General features: G+C 36.5%; 1 protein-coding gene across 3 annotated transcripts in view; it reads left to right on the forward strand.

Moving 5' to 3' along the window:
• The window catches only part of Galnt13 (polypeptide N-acetylgalactosaminyltransferase 13), a 434,761-nt gene that overhangs the window by 381,282 nt on the left and 32,739 nt on the right, over positions 1 to 20,740 (forward strand). For 2 of the 3 annotated variants that reach the window (XM_013517499.1, XM_005390819.2), the window contains exon 11: positions 7,824 to 7,922. In XM_013517499.1, the coding sequence (XP_013372953.1) occupies positions 7,824 to 7,922 (99 nt within the window). Of the gene's footprint in view, positions 1 to 7,823; positions 7,923 to 9,384; positions 10,006 to 20,740 lie in introns of those variants that run through there. The other variant, XM_013517497.1, reaches the window with a different exon arrangement.

A 20,740-nucleotide genomic window follows, 5' to 3' on the forward strand; every position in this document is an offset into this window, starting at 1 on the left:
TTATGTGTATGGTGCTGAGGATCAAACCCAGGGTCTTGTGCATGCAAGGCAAGATTTCTACCACTGAGTCACATCTCCAACCCATGAAAAAGTTTTAAGGAGAGACCTTCCATTGTCAGTATTTTTGAAACATGTCCACAAGAGGTAGCATGACATACAGGAAAAATCCCAGGGTCTAGAATCAGGCAGAGAAAGGTTCAAATTCTGGCCTCACCTTTCAGTACTTCTATCAGCAGAATGGAGATTCTAATACAGGGTTATGCTGATAAGTAGGGGTAGAGCATGTAGCACGATGCATGCCACACAGTAGGTATTATATTTATCATAGCCACCATTTAATGATTTCATCTTAAAATTTGTTCTAGGTACTGTATATGAATCACATTATATCAAAATAACAACTCTATGATTTGGGTTTTGTTATGTCCTTATAAGGAAACTGATCTGTTTGTATGTCTGTGTGATTTGCATATGAGTCAAATAGATAATTATTGAAATCAGGCTTCAAATACCTGCTGTCTAACACTAAAGCTTGCTATTTTATTATAACAGAGAGAATAGCTGATTTTTTTATATTTTATTTACTTAAAATGCTTTTATTAAATAAGAGCTTCAGCTAAAACCTGTGTCATATTCTCAGGATGGGAGTCTAACTGAAGAAGGATGTTTGCTATTAAGCCATTCTACTGAAATGGGCAGAGGGTGACTAGAGGTGATCATACAGGAAAAGAGAATCAGTAGAAATTAAAGGTGCCATACACGAGCTATATGGCACGCTATCAGCTGTTGTTTCACAGAGACAATAAATTATTTTTTTAAATCTATGGAATATATTAAGTTTTGAGCTTTCTGGGTATTAATGTGCTGTAGTTTTCCACTTTAAAATCAGCTTTAAAGAAATACAAGCCAGCATCTGTTTCCATGGAAACTGAAGGGCACATTCACCAAACACTACTTCTCAATTCAATTTTGTGCAGCCATGTATAAATAATTTAAGATGGACATCCTGATAATGAGTTAGTGTTGAACTGTTAATGCACAACAGTCATTTATTCAAAGCCTTTTCTTCCTTACTGCCTGTCACTAACCACACGAACTATTACTGGGAGACTGTGAACAGCTATCTTCTCTATGTTAGAAGGCATTTTCTCTCCAATAATTAGAGTCCCAAAGTTGTTGCAGATGTACAAACTACTTGTCATCAAACAAAATTATTTTTGAAGCATATTTTATGTACTGTACTTCTCTGTTCATTTCCAATAAAAGTTTTAGGATTTAACAATGCACATATTCCTAAAATTGCCCGTTTTTAAAGGTCTCTTACTTAACACTGTTATGTGATGGTTATTACAGCATTTCTATTTGTAAATTTCCTTTTTCCTTTGGAAGATGTAGAAGCAAATGTGGTATCCAGTTTTCTCTATTATCATGTAAGATCATCAAAAGAAGCATCAAGTTACTGATACCAGACAGCTGTATCTTAATGTCTTACATGTTTATATTTTACTTAAATAATTGAAATAATATTCTACTCAGCTCATAAATTACATGCCATTTCCAGTGAGAAGTTAAAAGCTGTGCAATTGCTCTGAACTAAAACCTTTAAGTAACTTAAGGGAGCGTGTGCCCTTTAAACTCGGTAAGCAGCTCATAATGGAATAAGGTTGAGCTCTGTGCAGCATTACAATCTCTTAACTAGCCCTTAAGCTTACGCAGATTTAACGTAACCCTTCAGCTTATGTAGGTGTAAAGTGACAGGTTCTGATACTGCTCACATAAAGACTAATTCAAGTATAAGGTTGAAAATGGCATATCCTTATCTTGACCCAAATTTGGGGGCTATGACAGGGTACCATTCTCAAAAAAATAAAAATATATTGTGAGACATTTAGAACACAGAACATCAGAAAACAAACGGAAGGAGAAGAGGTCCTCTGGAGCCAAGCGACTCGAGTCTTGGTATTTACAGTTTGCCTTTGCATGCTGCCTGAAGATGTTTTCATACTGGGCTGTGAGCTGTGCATCGTGTGTTTGCCCACAGCACTCCCTTTCCTCTAGAATTCTTCAACCACCTGTTACTGTCCTTGTTCTTAGGGCATTGCATTTCTAACGTATTTTAAAGGAAATTTTAATAACTAAAACTGGACATCTAAAAGCTGCTAGGCTGAAGGATGTAAGGGTAAAATCAGTTACTGAAAAATGCAGAAGCTAAACTGCTTAAAGGTTCACCGTCCTAGTTGGTAGTCCGGAGGTTTATTTATAGATTCATCCTGTTCTTGACCCTTTAATAGGATAAGCAATAAGAAAGGCTGCCTAGATGACTTACACACTTATCGATGTCATAATCGTGATTTTACTTCCAAGTCTTGGGGATGCAGTTTATTTTCCTTCCAGAGCAGCAGAGTATAGCTGTCGATAGGCAAAACATGTCAGTCTTCACCTGTTAACCTTAAAGAATGGAAGGAGGGGCTAACTAACCAGTGAACAAAATAAAGTACATTGTTGTGTGAAATTTTTTTGTTTCACATTTCTAATATTTCAAATGAAATTCACTCTAATATTATTATTTAAGTATGTATTTGAACGGACAGCATTTACTGATTTGGAGGAATTCATGTGCTGTTCAGTGTTTAGAACTTTCAGACACTTGCTGTGGTTTTGACCTCACTGTGACAGGTTCTCTGAACCACAGACCCCCATATCTAGTTACCCTCCCAGCCTCAAGGTCCAGCCAACCTGGCCTCTTTATACCCTCTTAGCGTCTGAACACTGAAAGGGACAAGTGTCATTACATGTGGAAAAACTCCCAAAGCGTATGGAATGTGGAATAATTAGAATACGTCAAATATAGGACATACTTTTTTTCATTTTTCAGGTAGTCTTGAAAATAAATCTACTCCAGAATTCTTGAAAAATTCAAGTTTTGAATGTTTCTTAATTCCCTCATTAAAACAGAAAGAACACCAGGTTAGTAAAACCAAAAGACTGACAGCTACCTTTGACAAGATATTTAATAGATTTCAAACTATGAGCGGACAGTTTCCTGGCCCATGTGATACAAAACTCTTTACAGAAGAAAACAGAGGAAAACAGTGTGGCATGTCGTAGAAGTGAGGCCACGAGAGGATGGCACTCAAATTTCTGCTGGTGAGGAGAGCCCCTCATGAGAAGTCTTCCAGCTCATTCCATAATAACAGGGAGGGGTATTTCACAGGCAAGTGAAAAGTCTTCTCCCTAATGTCGAAAGATCAAAATACCTTGAAATCTGTAGATTCTTGAAATTCATTATTTGAAGTATCTTCTTTGGAGAAACTTCAGAGAATTAAGCACAAATTGAGAGGTTAGGAGCAACAGGGGCAAAAGAAATGTAAGGCTCACCTGAAAAGGGAGGAGATGAACAGATCCACACAATCCAAAAAAGTAGTTCTAGATTCGTGAAGTTAGAAATTGCCCTAACATAAATTTCTCCTGCTTAAAATATCAAGATAATTGGTTTTATGCAAATGGAAAAAATAATACAAAAAGGATGACTACTGTAAGACTGTAAATAATAAGAATAAAATACCTTTGAAAATAATGCAAACACACCAGAACTCTGTTCTCATAAGACAAAGGAAAAGTGTAATCTAATTATTAGAAAGAAGCAAAAATAATGTTATATATACCGCTATAAAAAATAACACTATAAATCAAATTTAGGAAAATTCTGAAATGAGCTCCTGGAACACAAGAAAAATTAGAAATTAGAGAAAAAATAATTTTAGCAATAAATACTAAACATCTAAGAATAGATGTTCAGTAATTAAAAGAGAAAATGTCATTAGGATTTCAAAAAAAGGGAAGAATGTTTAAATAAAGAAGAGTTTTTAAATAATTTGATTAGGCTGAGGAAATAGCCCAGTGGCACAGTGCCTGCCTGGCAAGCACAAGGTTGTGAGTTCAATTCCCGGTACAAAATAAAATAAAATAAAATTATTTGATCAAGAGTGATATACACAGAAGAGCAACAGTATCAACAATAAAAATAATCCTAAATAGAAAATAAATGCAGTGAACAAAATAAATATTAGTAACTATAATTCAAAGAAACTTTCCTGAAAATAAAATAGAAGCTACACAGTGAATAAGAACTCTACCTATCTGATGGAGTGATCCATAGGAGACAATACCAAGATATAGTGTGATAAATCTATTATATTTTAAAGAAAAGTCAGTTTATCATCCAGGTAAGTATACTAAAGGGGAAAAATATAAGTTAAGTATAATAGAAGAAAAGCCAGACTGTCGTGAGACTTTCAAAAACAACCCTTTATCCTGGAATTAAATGCAGGGACATTTTAGATACTCCAGACAACATATTGTCAGTCAAGGACTTCAGATCTGCGAAATTGATTTTCAAGTATAAAGAACAGTGTTAGCTATCAACATACAAGAACTCTGCGTATTGTTCCCAGTAAAGAAACATCATTCACCCATTTTCTTAGGCTTAAATTCTGGAGATTTCTTGAGGGCTTTTTTTTCTCATAGCTCGTATCCAGTTTAATTGGGAATCCTGCTGCTTTTCCTTTGGAAATGTTCCAAATCTGAACTCTCCACCCCCACTGCGACCCTTCTGCTTCAAGCACCTGTTCTCTCTGGCTTACCTACCTGCCATACGCTCCCTACTTGTTTCCCTGCTTCCGGCTCCACCTCTAGTCTGTTCTCAGGACAAAAGCCAGAGTAACTGCTGCCATGCTATGTCTGGGACCAGAGCCATGGTTCTTTGCATTATCCCGTCTTGGAGACCTCTCAGCCCGCTCCTGGCTCTCACTGGTGCACGCCGGGCCGCGCCCCGTGTGCTGTCCACTCTCCTCCCACTACGTAAGAGGAGCATCGGTTGTCCTGTGTGAAAAGCTCTTCTTTAGATGGAAAAACCACCTTCTCATTTCCTTAAATTGTCTCTTTGACAGTTAAACTGTTCTGTTCTTCTTTCCAAAATAGCATCCCTTCATAAACTCTCTGCCCTTACGGTGCTTTATATTTTTTCATAAGATTTTTTGATATTTGATGCTACAAATCTATTTGTTTATTGCATGTTTTCCTTCTAAAGTGCGAGCTCCACAGTGGAAGAGAATATGTATGTTTTATTCACTTCTTTACCTTCCAACCTCAGATAGTGTTTGGCATAACATGTGCATTCCCTCAATAACGCTTCTTGGTTGAATTCACACAAGGGAAGTTCTACAAGCAAAAAAGAAACCATCAATTATAGAAAGGAGATTGATAATACGTTGTTATTGAGGGCAAAGTATTCTCCAATTCTGCACTTAACTTTCAACATTTCATGTGTCAAACTATCAGATGTATATCAGAGTACATAGTGGGTTATGCTTTGAATTTTCTTTTGTCCAATAAAGGGGAAATAATGTAAAAAAAAAAAAAAAAAACAAAGAAAACCCAGTCTGTAAATGCTTGTGGTTATTAAGTAATATCCATTCAAGTAGTATACCATGCTCCTAACAGAGGTCCTTTACATCAGATAAAATAGGTTACATCTAAAAGAAATTATTTTGTGAAATATTTATTCCTCTAAGTATTATGGCAATATATTATTCTATACTTTCTATGATCTTAAATTGCAATAATAACAAATAATTTTATTGCTTTTCATAAAGTTTATCTTTTATGAAAAGTTACCAAGAGTCCAATGTAAAGGATTTGAAAATACTTCTACCTATGTGTTCTGTACTTTGATCCAGCAGAAACCTTTCTGCTACTATACTGTGGATAGCACATACAAACATATTTATTATATCATCTATCAATTATTAGCCTCCTCAGTATTGTCCAGCTACAGATCCGGAACAGTCTTTGACCTGTAGGCTCAGCCCTTTCCATTTCCTGAACCCACCAAAATCAGATTCAGGGCACATTTCAAACCTATATGTGCTTTGCTTCTGGAAGCCTAAGGCCTGTCCTGCAGTTTTGCTATGTGTTCTGTACTTCCTAATCAGATTATTGATCAAGTCTCCAGAGCTGCTCTCTATTTCAGCCCTTGGAACAAGGCTTGCCCTGCGCTTTCCAACACAGATCAAATGTGAACTTTAATCTCCACTATTCTCATCTTCTGACTGGGGTCCAGTGCAAATGATGACACTTTTCCCCAACCCACGAACCAGCACTTGACCGTGAGGTCCTTCGCCACAGGAAAAGTTAATCATATAAATCTGATCCATCCTCTCTAAGTTGGTATAATGAATCTCTAATCTTATTCATCTGAAAATGTGGAGAAATGTGTACTCAAATCAATATATAGCTAAGTAGAGACATACAAGTAATTTTACTGAGGGAATAGTAAAATATGCATGTCATAGTATGTGTCAGAGATACAAACTTCTCAGAAACTGGATAAATACAAATATGTATTTGGAGTTAAGAATAAGCAAAAACTATTCAAAATGAACCATTCAGTAGAAAGATCCTTTTTTCTCTTCCTCTTCCTCCTCTTATATTAATTTGTGCTTGATTTAGTAATTTTCACATCTTTAAAATAAATGGCACTTTTGGTTATACTTCTCTCAAATATTCATTAATTTATGTCAGTTAGAGGACTAATGCAGTGTTTGAGAACCTTATGCCTGCAGCTGACAATTTAATCTTGCTTCTGAAGAATCTACAATTTGAAATTCTGCTTAGCTTTATAACAGCCTCTCTTCAGGTCAAGCACTTTCCATGAAGTTTGGCAGTAGGAATGAAAGAAGATACAAATGTCTTAGTCACAGAAATAAATGACATAATTAATATTTATTAATGTACAGGGTAGACCACACCAGTTGAGAATGAAAGATACAGTACGTTTTCAAATTTTGAAAATCTATCATAGAAAAGGTTACGAGGCCATTAATCCCCCTCAAAACATCGCCCCTCCTCTCAGACACACCCTCTTGTTCTTGTTCTTGGCACTTTCTGCAGCAGTTCTGTAAGTCCTCTTTTGTGCGCACATATGTTAGTTATGCTGTTGTGGCGCCCTTGGAGTCCTGAATTAATTCCTTGCAAGGAAGATCAGGAATGAAGTGTGGTCATTTGGGTGAAATTTGCCGTAGTGTTTACATTTCATGTTCACTCTGACTTTGGAGAACAGCCAGAATTTGCATGGTGCCAACCCTGGTGAATAAGGCAGAAGGATAGACCACAAGGTTTTTACGAACATGGCACACTTCAAACACAGGCTTCACCAAACAGCAAAAACAGGCTTCACCAAATTTTTGATCACCCTCATAAAGATACTCAGGAAAGAGGACTTTTAAGCCACTTTAAAAAGTGACAAAAACAATGGAAAAAGTGTGTTCAAAGTAGGGGGTGTATGTGGAGGAAGATTAATGGCAGAATGCCTTTTACTATGGTTACTTTTTTAAATTTAGGCATTGCGATATATGTTGATTACTCTTTAAATTTGAGTGACTTTAGTTCCTTGCATGTGGTAGGTACATGAGAGTTTCGGAGTGAACTGTGGCTATTTGGGAAGTTATTTGTCTTACTTTTTAGAGGATTTGAGAATACCTAACTCACGTCGATGTTCCTTCTCTAACCCTGTAATTTAATCAGATGTTAATGCCAAGAGCAGTGCCGAGCAGATCTACTCCGGCAGGAGCTCAGAGCCGGAGCATAAGAGCAGACATGCAGAAAGTAAGACGAGTGTTAACAGCGAGATCTCGTTGGGGAACTTCCTCACAAGCTTGCGTCATGTATTTAACAGTGTAGTTTAATAACACCGCAGCTTTTCCGATGTAAGTGCCTGTTTGCCTCATGTGTTACTTTCTCTCTTCTGTGTGTCTTCTCTTTAGATAAGAAATGTCGAAACCAATCAATGTTTAGACAACATGGGCCGGAAAGAAAATGAAAAAGTGGGTATATTCAATTGTCATGGCATGGGAGGAAACCAGGTAAGCTCTTTTTCATCAGTTTAACACTTCGGGGGGAAAAGATTGTTAAAATTGTTAGCCGAAGACATGGCTCATATGCTAATAACAGTAACGTCTCAGTTGAGTAAACAAATAGAGCTTCAAACCGAGAACTAATTTGGCTATTTATGATCCCAAGTATGTTAAAAGAGTCCTGCAAAATTAAAGCAGAGGCTAACACTTTCAGTGAACGTACACTAAGAAAAGACAGCCAAATATTTTAGACCCATTTCACTTTATCATGATGAGCAAATTAGGGTTATACTTTATTCAAGGGTTATACTTTATTTGAGGGTTACTCTGTTTTTTCTGTTAATTTTTGTGTATCAAGCTTTCTATGAGTTTTGAATTTCAGTGAAATGTTTAAGTACATGACTTAGCACTGAGGACTGACTGAAACCCTCGGAAAAATTTTTTGGTTGTATCAGGCCAATTGTCAGAAACGTGTCAGAGCGTAACACAGATTTTTGCATTCTATTTGAGTTCCGAAAGTGTCTCTACAATGAGGTTACTTGGCTGAGTCTTCTGTCCTGAGCAGCCTTGCTCCGTGGTGACTTTCAAAGGAAGATTTCGGAATTTCTGGAAAGTGTTCACAAGGCCGAGCTTGAGACAGCTGGTAGCAAGTTCCGCAGAAGTCGATGAGAATCACAGCAGTGAGTTCTTCCTAAGGGTTAAAATTTCCTGGTTAGCGTGAACTGACGTCACAGCCACGTGGATTCAGGACTGCAGGTGGCCTTCCGCTGTCAAACAGGAGCGCGGTGGCCCTGTGGAGTTTTGATTCATACTTTACCCAGGCCCTGTGTGAGTCAGTGTTTTCCTTAAAAGTGAAACAATCGGGGCCGGGGATTTAGCTCAGCGGCACAGCGCCTGCCTGGCAAGCACAAGGTCTTGAGTTCGATTCCTGGTACCGGAAAAAAAAAAAAAGTGAAACAATCAATAATTAAAAGCCCAGGTAGGGTTCCAAAGTTTCAACTCATACAACAGATGTTTAAAACCAAATTTCGAATTTCTAGCATTTGGGAAAGTGAGTTTATGGTAGAAGATCACAGAAACAATGTAGGCAGAAAGGAAAAATATTTAAATGATTCAGGTTATTAGTGAATTGATTCACAATAAATAAAAGACCTACACTGCCACAAACCAAAGGAATTCTAGTAAATTCATGTAAAAACTGCTAAATCTTGGAGGGAGGAGAGAAGAGGAGGAGGGGAAGAGAACTTAAAAAGAACTGAACTACGTTGTGCACGTGTAGCAACTCCGCACACTGACTGGAGTCTTGTGTACTCAAGCATGTACGCATAAAAATGAACATTTAGGAATCAGAAAGGTGAAGGTGTGGGATTTAATTCCCTCACACGGGTTTGAAAGCAGTCAAATGTGGACATTTGTTTAGGTCATAAAGTATTTCACGAGGAAATCAGGAACCGTATCTTTCCATTCTTAGATCCCTGTAGCTAGCTGGCTTTCACAGCCTCAGCCGGTCGGAAGAGTCCGAGCCGCCCCTCCGCGCAGAGTGCCCACCTTCCGGACGGGAAAGGCGCAGTGCGGAAGAACCCTGCGAGTCATGTCTGCTGTTCTCAGGGAAAAAACGTGATGACATATAGAATTAAAAGTCTTTATGGTCTCACTCTAATTCTGATGCACACTAAAATGAGAGAGAAGAGTCCCTCAGATAAACGACCTTTAAAAATTCAACAAGCTGGTGAGGTTACTATTAGAAAGGGTAGTTATGCATTCATATTTGTGTAATGACGCCATACACCCAGACCCTAAGTGCTAAACGCAACATTATGTACAAAAGCTCAGACCCCCGGAAATAAGCTTGCGCAGTCACCTGTAACCCTGTCTTCGTCCCCTGCACCCGGCACAGTGCTTGGGATTGAGAGGCACGTAAAAAACCGGTTAAATAAACAGCTGCAGGTCTCTATGGTCAGAACAAAGAGTTTTTACATTTAGTACCTTGAAGACATTGTCAAGGAATAATTTTAGCTCTTGTCATCGTAACCAAAGATATGAATAAAAATCTTAGGGATTCATAAAGTAAATGAAAAATAAGCAATAGACAAAAAACCATTCCTACATACATCCTAATACCTTTACAATGCCAACTTATTGATAAATGAGAAACTGAAACTATGTTTATTTTCAACCTATATGAATACTTATTAGTACTGTATACAGATATGTACTACTAAATATCTATCAAAAGGTGAATAAATATTAATGTATATTCATAGTATGGAATATTGTATAGCCACAAAAGTAGCCAAAGAAAGCATATAAGTACTGGCCCTGAAAATACAAATGGGAAACACCTAGAGTGCCTCTTGCCTCAATGATATTATTTATAAAAGATACATGAGTTTCTTCTGTATATTTATAATATATCCTTATGTAAGTGCTATGAGCTACTGGAAATGCATTGTCATCTGTCTGGAATACAGATTGTTCTAAAGAGACTAAATCTAAATGGAAGTTGGAATGTAAATTTTCACTTTTCCCTCACATTTTGCATATATTTATTACCTTTATAATAAAAATGGAGACTTTTGAGAAGAAAAGAACGTTTTGAAGTACCACCAACCTGACTGAGTAATTTATGGATAAACTCCTTAATATTTTAACTTTTGTTTGTCCATAAAATGTGTAAAGGATTTGTCTCAGGTCTTGTTTCTTGTTCCAAGTCTGCTGTCTCTCCTGCTGCCCCACTGGCATCAGTTGTTTTCTTTGCCTGTTATTTGCACTTATGTTCTCAATTATTTTTCTTTTTATTTCTAAAAGTAAAACCTAAAATGTTCATTCAGTGGCTAACACTGAGGATAAAAATGCAGCTTCCTTTAGTGCTGTTTAGCTGCAAACAGTGACCTGCCCCTCGTGCTAGTCTAACAAATACATACTATTGAAAAGTTCAGTCACACAAAACTCTCCCATTATGACTTCTGCTTTGAGAGAATTCAGTATTTTCAGGATAATTAATACTTAGTGGCAGGTTTAGATTTTTCTTTTGCTCACTTTAAAACAGGAGAGATTTTAGGATTTTGTTCTCAACATTCCCTTTCTGTTTGTATTGTTATTCTTTTATGTTACCATGGAAGCAGCATCTATTTTTGTGGTTTAGTTTTGAATTTTTACAGTACTGTAACCCCCAGCCCATAAAACTCTTCAAATTCTTTCCCGGGGCTTTAGAGAGCAGTCATAACAAATGCTAAAATACTTTTTAGCTCAGTTACGTTTCTAAATTAAAATACCTTTTGCCTCCTAACCCTAACTCCTTAGCCATCTTCCCTTGCACAGGAGTTTTGGGAGTTTTATTGTTTTAAAGTCCTTGGAGGTATCAGGAAGAAATGTACTTTTCAGTGGTTGTTTGAAATATTTTTCTTAAATGCTCAAAAATATAAAAGATGCAAAATTGAGTCAGTGGACCTTTTGTAGATGGAATACTATTTTTTAAAAAGCTAACATGGAAAGTGTTTCTAAATTTGAAATAATCATCTTGAGATACTTTTTTTAACTGTTATGAATAAAATTATCTACTTCCAAGAATAATGGCAAAATCAGACACTCTATTCCTAGTTTTTCATGAAATGTTTTCCTTTCATTACAAGTAACATCATGTTGATTTTTAAACACTTCAAAAAGGATTAAAGAGGAATTCCATTGAATTGACATAAATTTTTATAAGTGAAGGAAAAAACTTACACCTTAGTGATTTAAAGTATGTTTCAAGAGGTTGTGGGATGAACATCTATAGTTCTCAGACAATGAAGTGGACCCCGGAAAGCAGTTTCTTGTCATGTCTTCATCCCCAACCCTCTCATCAGCGCCGAAATCTGTACCAAATTAATTATTGAGACTTTCTGAAGCATCTTAGAGCCATCTGTTTCCTGACTGGAACTTATTTTCTTCCCTTTCACATAGTCATCCAGAATTTAAATCCAATATAAAAACTGTGATTTTTATATTGATTGGTCACAAAATCCTGACATTTATATGTAAAAGTGTCTCTCCTGTCCTACTTCACAATCGCTTTATGTCCAGGGACTCCACCTTTGTCTTAGCCTGTGTCTTCCTTCAGCTTTCTGACTTAAATACCTCGTTCTGTCTATGCCTACATCACTTGTATTGTATTGGATTTAAAGTTATATCAAAATCTTCAGGGATTCTCCACTGGCCAAGAAATAAAACTTACACCACTCAGAGTGGTACCCAGCACCGATCGAGTTCCCCACTAGCTGAACTTCTAGTTTACTCCACCTTGTCATTTCCAGTCTCTTGTGCTCAAAATATATGTCTGACAATCCATTCCCTTCACGGTGCGATCATTTTCAAACCTCTACAGTTTGCTGATGCAGTTCCCAATTTCGTGAGTGAATCTATCCTCTTTATCCACAAACTTAAAAATCGTTTAGTTTCTCTTCTGCTAGCTGTTGAGTAGCAACTTCTTAATCTGCCCAAGACATACTTTTAGTGGACAGACTATAGTTTTTTAGATAGAGTCTTCTCTTGTCTAACACACAGCAGCACTTGTAAATTTTCGTTGTTGTAGACCAGACTCAATATCCTTGTTATTCATATCTACTTCTTTAAAAGTATGTCCAGATATAAATTTGTGAAGTCAAAGTTATGCAGCATGATAGGACTTTCAATGTATGGTGACACATGGCCTTTTAAAAAAGTTTTTACCAATTTAAAAGGACTAATTGTTAAACTAGGAAGTGATACTCTGTTACACACTTAATCTGCATCATCTTCTTTGACTCTCACAGTTATCTTTGAAGCACATTGTGTTATTGTCCTGGTTTTACTCAGAGTGGATTTAATGGAAACTGAGAAATTAGCAGCATGATTGAGAGAGTAAAGCCAGATAAAGTCTGTCTGGTTCTACATCAACTTTATAGCCACTGTATTTACATTAATTCCCAATCACACGCCTCCCGTTTTGTAATCACAGCGGCCAATCCTGATGCCTTATTGAATTTTTGTATTTCATCTTTGTAATTTAGTTTGGGAGAAGTTAATATTTTTCAACTATATTCCTGCCTTTATCAATGCATTTAATGATTCAAAAACTACCATTTAAACACTTAAAATCATATTACAAATTTCTTAAATATAGTTTTTTTCTAACTCCCATTGTGAGGTGTGTTTTAACAGTACTTCATTAATAAAATTATACCTTGTGTCATGCATGTTGCGAACATTTTTCTGACTTTGACATTTTGTCTACACTGTTTTTATGTACATACTTTAAAATACTTTGTGTATGCCAATTGTCTGTCTTTCTCTTTTGGTGCAGAAATATCGTTCTCTTATAATGAGTGGTTTTTAAATGCCTACACCATGTTAAAGGAATCAATATCAAAATTGATGGTTTTTTATCAGTCTTATTGGCATATATTATATCTACTCATATATCAATGGTACTTTTTAACATTTACATTAAAACAAGTTTATGATTTGGTACAGATCAGACCAATATAATATTTATAAAATAATTATTTTACTTAGAAATCATGAATCAATCTACAGGTTTTAAACTTTTCTTGGTGAACATTTCCTGTGAATAGCAACTCATCTTCAGTCAAAAAAAAGCAGCCTCCATACACATTACACTTCATTTTAAAGGCAAAACTGTAAAGTGGTAGAAAAATACATTTTTTAGAAAAACATTTATAATGTTTTCCTTTCTCCCTAGATCCACTCATTTGGAGAGAGCTAAAATACACAGAAATATTCTATATAATTTATTGCAGTAAATGTTTCAAAGCCACTTTTTCAGGACAGTAAGTCTTTTCAGGAAGACTTTGCTGGCCGTTCATTCAAATCCTATTCTCTGTCTAGATAAAAGTATCGTTAGGTATTATCAAACTTCTATAGAATTGTCTTCTACTCCTCTAAAAAGTAATTATTTATCCTTAAAAATAATCTAATCTGATGGCAGCCATATTAAAAATTTTGAAAATAAACCCTGATTCTTTTGATTACAGACCTTCTCCCAGAGGAAGCTTAGTTATTTTAGTAATGCATTCAAATAGACTCACAGATCGTAATGAATTCAGTCATTCGATAGCTATGTATTTATACTGAAGTTTGCTTTTTATATTTGCTATAATTATTTAGAACCCATTTCAACAGTGATTGGATCCCCTTTTAGAGTTTGCACAGTGGAATTAAAACTTGTAAGGATTTCACAAAGTAAATTTGCAAGGGAAATGAAATGGCCTATGGGGATAAAAGGAACACCATCTATCCATTAAATGTTCAAATGAGTTGGATGCATGCAAACTAAAAGGAAGCAAAGTTACCACAATTTCAGTAAGAACAGGAACTATTCCAAGAGCATTTCAATTTCATCAGTGCTTCATGGGAGAATTTCTCTGGTTTTTGTTGGCTGTATGATCCTACCCAGAGACTAAAATATACTGAACATGGAATGGTTACTTAACCTGCTTGGGCTACTTTAACAAAAATATAAATTGGGTGGCTCATAAACAATGGATATCTATTGTTTACAGTTCTGGAACGTGGGATGTCCAAGCTCAAGATGTTTGGAGAGCCACTGGAGCAGCCTTGTTCTCTGGTTCATAAATTATACCCCTTTGGGCAGTATCCTCAGATAGAAGGGACTAGCTAGTTCTCTAGGGTCTCTTTTATAAGGATGCTTAGCCCTCTCATAACTAAATGGACAATATAATATTGTTCATCTTCTAATACTACCATACTGGGAGGTAAATTTCAACAGATGAATTGAGGGATTTGAGGACATACGCATTTAGACTATAGGAAATGGTAATTTGGCTGAATCGTTCATCCAAAGTAAATCTGGCTGTCGTACTTCACAGTCTAGAAGGTATATATGCCATTAGTAAAGAAAAATGTACGGAAAAGATGAACCCTTCACGTTGGCCCATTTGTTGAGGGGTCATGAGCTGTCATCCTTAAGTCCCTCAAACCAAAAATTACTTGTCTTCCACATAAACTCCAGGGTGGCCTGCCATCATGAGATTGGCTTCACATCAACAAGCCTCTAGGTGTGTATTCTTCACGTAGTGAGTCTGCTATCCCCATGCTGTTTCATCTTTTCTTTGTTCTTAATACTTTATTTTACTATGAAATTGATCCTCTCAAATTTATATATACAGGAACTCCAAATGCTTATCAATTCTTGGGCTTCTACTCATTGTTTCAAACTGCCTAATGCACATTTCTACTTGAATGACCAAACATAGCCTCAAACTCAGTATGCATAAATACTCATCCTTCATCCAAAGGCTTTTTATCCTATAATCGCTCCATTAATTCGTCTTCCTGTTTTGTTCCTATGTTTCTCGCTGTCCCTTGCTCTCTCCAGTCTAGAGTAAACCCTGTGCGTTCTCCCTGCTAATCCTTTTCTGTTTTTCTCCTGTTCCACTGAAAATTCTGCCTCCTGACTCTGGGCCTTGCTGGCCTCATGTTCGAGATCTGCACTCGTTTCCAGTATGCTTTTGCCCTGTTTCCAGCCTGTCTTCCTTAGGTCACCCTCCCTAGAGAAGAAACGACTACTTACCAAGACTTTTCTGTTTTATAATCGCATCTTCTGTTACACACAACCAGAAACTTGACTCCAGCAACTCTACTGACCCTGACCAGACTTTTAGACTTTTGCTAATATTTGTTGTTTTATCACAACTGTCTTTTCATAGAAACATTTGTTGTAACTTTCCCCCACTTTTCTGACGTATGAATTCTTTTTTTAAGAGTAGGAAGAACTTATTGAGAGAAAGAAAGCTTCTGTCTAAGATGGACAGAGAGGTCCCAGAAAGCAGGTTGTGCACTAATCCCACTTCTCAAGTTTTATTGAGTAAAGCCGTGAGGTGAGGTGGGCCTCACGTGGGGCAGAACTATAGCCAATCAATAAGATTACAAGTGTAGTCACCTAGGTAATACTGATCCAATGGCAAAGCACAGGATGCGTGTGGGGTGGACAAAACTATGCTCAGCCAACAAGTATACAAGTAAGTTGCTAGGGTAACATTAATTAAATGAGGCTAAATTTGGGAAGCAAGTCACATAGCCAGTGCTCATGGGATGGACAAGGACTTTCCTGGAAGGGTGAGTTAAGGAGGGTGGGTCCCCACCCAAGGTGACTGCCGCCTACTTGGAATACCCCTCGCTGGGGTTCATCCCTAGGAGAAGTATGTGGGTTGCACAGCACCGATGGATGTTCTAAGTAGGCGCCAGTCTTTGTAAGAGAGAAGCGGGAAGGGGGGTCTTGGTGCACACACAGGAGAGGAGAGGGCAGCGTGCCCACCCGCAGAGCCAGGGCTGGAGTGATGGCGTGAGAGAGGAGAGGGCAGCCGTTCCGGCAGCCGGAGCAAGGCCCCTCCTCTCAGAGGCTCAGGAGAAACTGCTACCCTGCAGCGACCCTGATCTCCGCACAAACTGATTTTCAATTCCTGGCCTCTTGAAATGTGGTGGAACATATTTCCGTTGCTTTAAGCCACCGAGGTGGTAACAATTTATTTAAGCAGCCACACCAAAATGACTGTAGGGGCTCAAAACAAAACAAAACAAATCAATACAATCCTTCGGAGACAGTCCCGCACAGCACAGCATTCATAAACAACTCAGTCTTTTGGAAAAGAAGTCTACGACCCCAAGCCTTTCTAAAAGTTAGAAACATATATTATCTCATCTGATCACTTCAAAAAATTAGCTGAATAGCAATAAGGAATGGCTCAAAAATCTACTGGTTCCTCAAAATGCTTAAATCTTAGGAAGTTTGTCCCTGGGGATTCCATTTTGATGTAATTTTTTTGTAGTCTCTTTTCTGTTTTAGTAATTGTTATAATAAATAACATCAGTAGCTGCAAATCTTATATCACTAATAAATAAAATAATCATGACTTTTTACTATATCAATGGAAATGGCCCCTTCAGGTGGTAGATACTATGACCTAAAGAAGTACGAACATTGTTTTAGTCTTTTAATACCATAATCCAGCAAGTGAGCAAACAACAAACAACAGTTTCTGAATTTCAACAAATTATATTCTTATTTATGTTAAAGAAACATCTCTGTAGCTTGGACTAGATTAAGACTTGACAGAAACTTAAACTTGTGATCTGATTCTTGCCTGGTGTCCTGGTTTAGAAATGGCTGATTTGATGTCTGATTTTAGCTCTTTGCTTTGTAAGAGTTATCAGATTATGAGGGTGTTTTGTGTGTTTATCTGTTTGATTTTCCTTTTAGTCGTTCCTTTGAAATGCACACTACTGGTTGGGTGTGTTGGTGCAAGGCTGTAATCCAAACAACTAGGCAAAGGATTGTGAGTTCCAGGCAAGCTCGCAAATTAGCAAAACTCTGTCTCAAAATAAAAATTATTGAGAAGGGATTGGAATTAAACTTCGTATAAAATATTTGCCTCACATGTGTGATGCCTTATGTTCAGTCTCCCAAGTCACAAAATAAACAACAAAAAACCTAGTGTGTGCTCTTTCTTTAAGTTTTTTTTTTTTTTTTAAAGAGAAAAACAATGACAAAATAACAAGGAAGACAAAAACAAAACAATAAAAATAATACAGGCTCTTTTATTGATGTATCTCTTCAGTGTGTTGAAGCCTGGTTTTACGTTTCTACTTGATGCTAGTTCCCATCTATCACAAATGACACTGATTTCAAAAGCCATTAGACTTTTGCAATAGGAGTTAATTCCATGGAATCCTAGATTCATTCAAATAAATCACAGCCTTGACTCTGCTATGAGTACAAAGTTAATTATGTGATTCCTTATGCCAATAATGTAAAAACAAATCAATTTCAGAAAAGGTTGCACTATTCCTTGTCTACTATGATTTTTGATAAAGAAAGCAGTACATGGAAAAAGGACTGTACAAGCTTCAAGCCCGAGGGGCTGTCCAAACTTGGAGGGGCAGACAGTCTCTAAGAAGGAGCTCAGAAAACGATGATAGGAGTATGTACAATTGCACAAAAGAAATATTCTAATGAAAATCAACTCATTCAAATACATCAGTAATGCTTCACAGGGCTTAAATTAAATTCTACTCAATCTCTGCATGGTAACACATACCTGTAATCTGGAAACATCTCCCTTACAAAGTAAAATTTCACAGACTCTTAGAAGGCAATACATTGAAAACTACCCTATTTTAATAAACCCCAACCCACACTCACATAAACACACACACATCATGTGCACACACACAAAGGTATATACCCTTCTCAATTTGACACCGTCAACAGAACTCTTTTACTGAGAGTGACAGGCTATAAACTAAGAATCTAAAAGAGATGATTTGCTGCAAGCAGCATCAGCAAGCTCCTTTGTCCCGCCCGTTTGCCTCCTCTGAAGCTCCTTTTACATACAGATTGTCAGTATGAGTTGTTGTAAGTGTTAATATATTGGAAGCATAAAAGTCACATCCTGATCACCCATGATGTGGCTGAGGGTTATATAAATATCACAGAAATTGTATTAGTTGTTTTAACTATAGAAAAATATTTTTATAATATAGATATATTTAGAATATATATTTCTGTGTCTTCAGTATTCATATAATAAATATTTTATTAAAATTTGAGTATATAGATCAGTGTCTATTATATCTATAATTATATCTTAAGCAATATAAATTATATCTATAATTATATGCAAATATTACTTTTATAAATGTTATAATAAATATAATAGGAAATCAATGAAATTCTTATTAGTGAGTAGACTGAGGTTAGATAATATATACATTATGTCCCATACTTACTAGATGATCAAAATTAGAGCAAGAACCAAGCTCAGATTTGTCTAACTTCAAAAGTCTGAATTTTTCCACAAAGCATACTGCCACAGGCAAGGCTTATTGGAAGAACTGGTAAAATACATATTGTTTCAACATAAGGTAAATGAATACTATGTTATCTAACATGCATAATTTCAGCAACAATATTTGACTATGTTTTATCTGGATAGAGCACAGAAAGAACTGCATTTTAAAATTTATCTTGTATTTTGGGAAGGACATTCCCTATGGGGATTCAGGAAATTAGATAACCAGATACTCCTCTTTCTCATTGTTCAAAGAAAACATTTTCTTTTTTGTGTATACATAACTAACATTGCTAATTAGACATCTTGTATTTTCTGACATACATGAAAAGGCTATACTTTCAGGGATAATTTCTGTGGTATGAAATACATAAAATGGGGCATGTACATGACTGTCCTTTCTGTGTTTTTCAAGTGAAACCATACACATAGGAGTTTGATACTTTTGTCTGAAATTATTTGTTCCTTCCTGGTGCACATTTGAAGACACTAGATGTACATTCATTAAGAGGTGTTGGTATACTACAAGGACAACCTCCTATACCTCCCCTTCTTCCATCAGCACATACATTTACTCCCAAGCTTGATCTACTAACCAATGACTACAAGTATATGCAGAGTTGGAAAGAATTTCATCTACATATGGAGACTATCTTAATATACCGAGGAAGGCTAGGAGTGTGTACATATCTGTGTGTATGTCCACATGCATGTTTGAAGGAGGGGGAAGCCAGGGGACTCTCTTCTGATAGTACAAAGGGTAGATGATGTTACAATATTGAGAAAATCATCTCTCCTGAAACTTGACTGAGCTTTAACCCTATATCATTAGACCTACACCATATTTCCAGTGCTAACCTTCTTTCCTGTATATGTCGTACTCTGTCTTAATCGAGCTCCGCATTTCATTGTGTGCTACTCTGTTACACCTTAAAGTAAGTCAGTGTTGGTGAAAAGTCTAGATGTGAGAATTCTTGGGTGTCAAAACTGCTATGTGATTTCAAGAAGTTCCATTTCCTTTATGGCCCTCAATTTATAAGACTGTAAAATATTATAGTATTACATATTGTAATAAAATTATAATAGATGTCCACTTACTTCTAATATTCTCTGTACTGCTGGTGAATAAGCAAAGAGCTTCAAGGCCAGATGACTTGTGATATCTTTAGCTGAATGCACAGATTTAGAAAGATTGCCTATGAAATGTTTTTGGAAGATTTCTCAAAAGTGAAAATTTTAAGCCAGCTTCCAGCCATCAATGAGTTAAAGAAAAAAAATAAAAATACATAAAACATGTAGCATGCACTTTATAATAAATGAATATCAAGAAGAATACAAAACTATCATTAAACTAAGCTTTTTATGTTACATAAGAAGTCTAGTAAAGGTGATACACAGCCTATGACAGAGTCCCTAATATGATTAACCTTAAAAACAAGACCAGGTATTATGAAGAGTTATCTGTCTCCTTAGAAGTTGCTTGGCTTTTATCTTATGGACTCTATGAGTTGTGTATTTTTCAGTTTTTTTTTGCAGTAAAATGCATAGAATAAAATTAGAAGTAAGTAAATAGGCACAGAATCCCTACACCCAGTCTCACTGGAAATGTGAAGAGATCCTTAAAAAGCAAGTGTTCACCAGGTCTAAGAACAAGATCTGGTAAGGGCAGGACTACGTCTGGCGGGTTCACAAAGCAGTCAGGGAGCACGGAGAATGCTGTGTAAAGAAGCAGCCCGAACACTGCCATACACTGAATTGAAAGCCTGGACTGGGACAGTGGAAAGTTAAGTTTTATAGGTAGAGAAGCTAAGATTACCATGGAATGTCAGTGTCAGGAAAGGAATTTTTTTTTTTTAATTTTAGAAATAAAAGGAGGAAAATACTAACAGATCGACAACATTTTACAAAATAGCAAGGGATCAGTACAGACATTACAGAGTTACAGAGTGGTAGGGAATTAACAATGCTTATTGTATT

The sequence above is a fragment of the Chinchilla lanigera genome, unplaced genomic scaffold (assembly GCF_000276665.1).
Source record: "Chinchilla lanigera isolate Chin_1 unplaced genomic scaffold, ChiLan1.0 scaffold00039, whole genome shotgun sequence".
Classification (NCBI taxonomy): domain Eukaryota; kingdom Metazoa; phylum Chordata; class Mammalia; order Rodentia; family Chinchillidae; genus Chinchilla; species Chinchilla lanigera.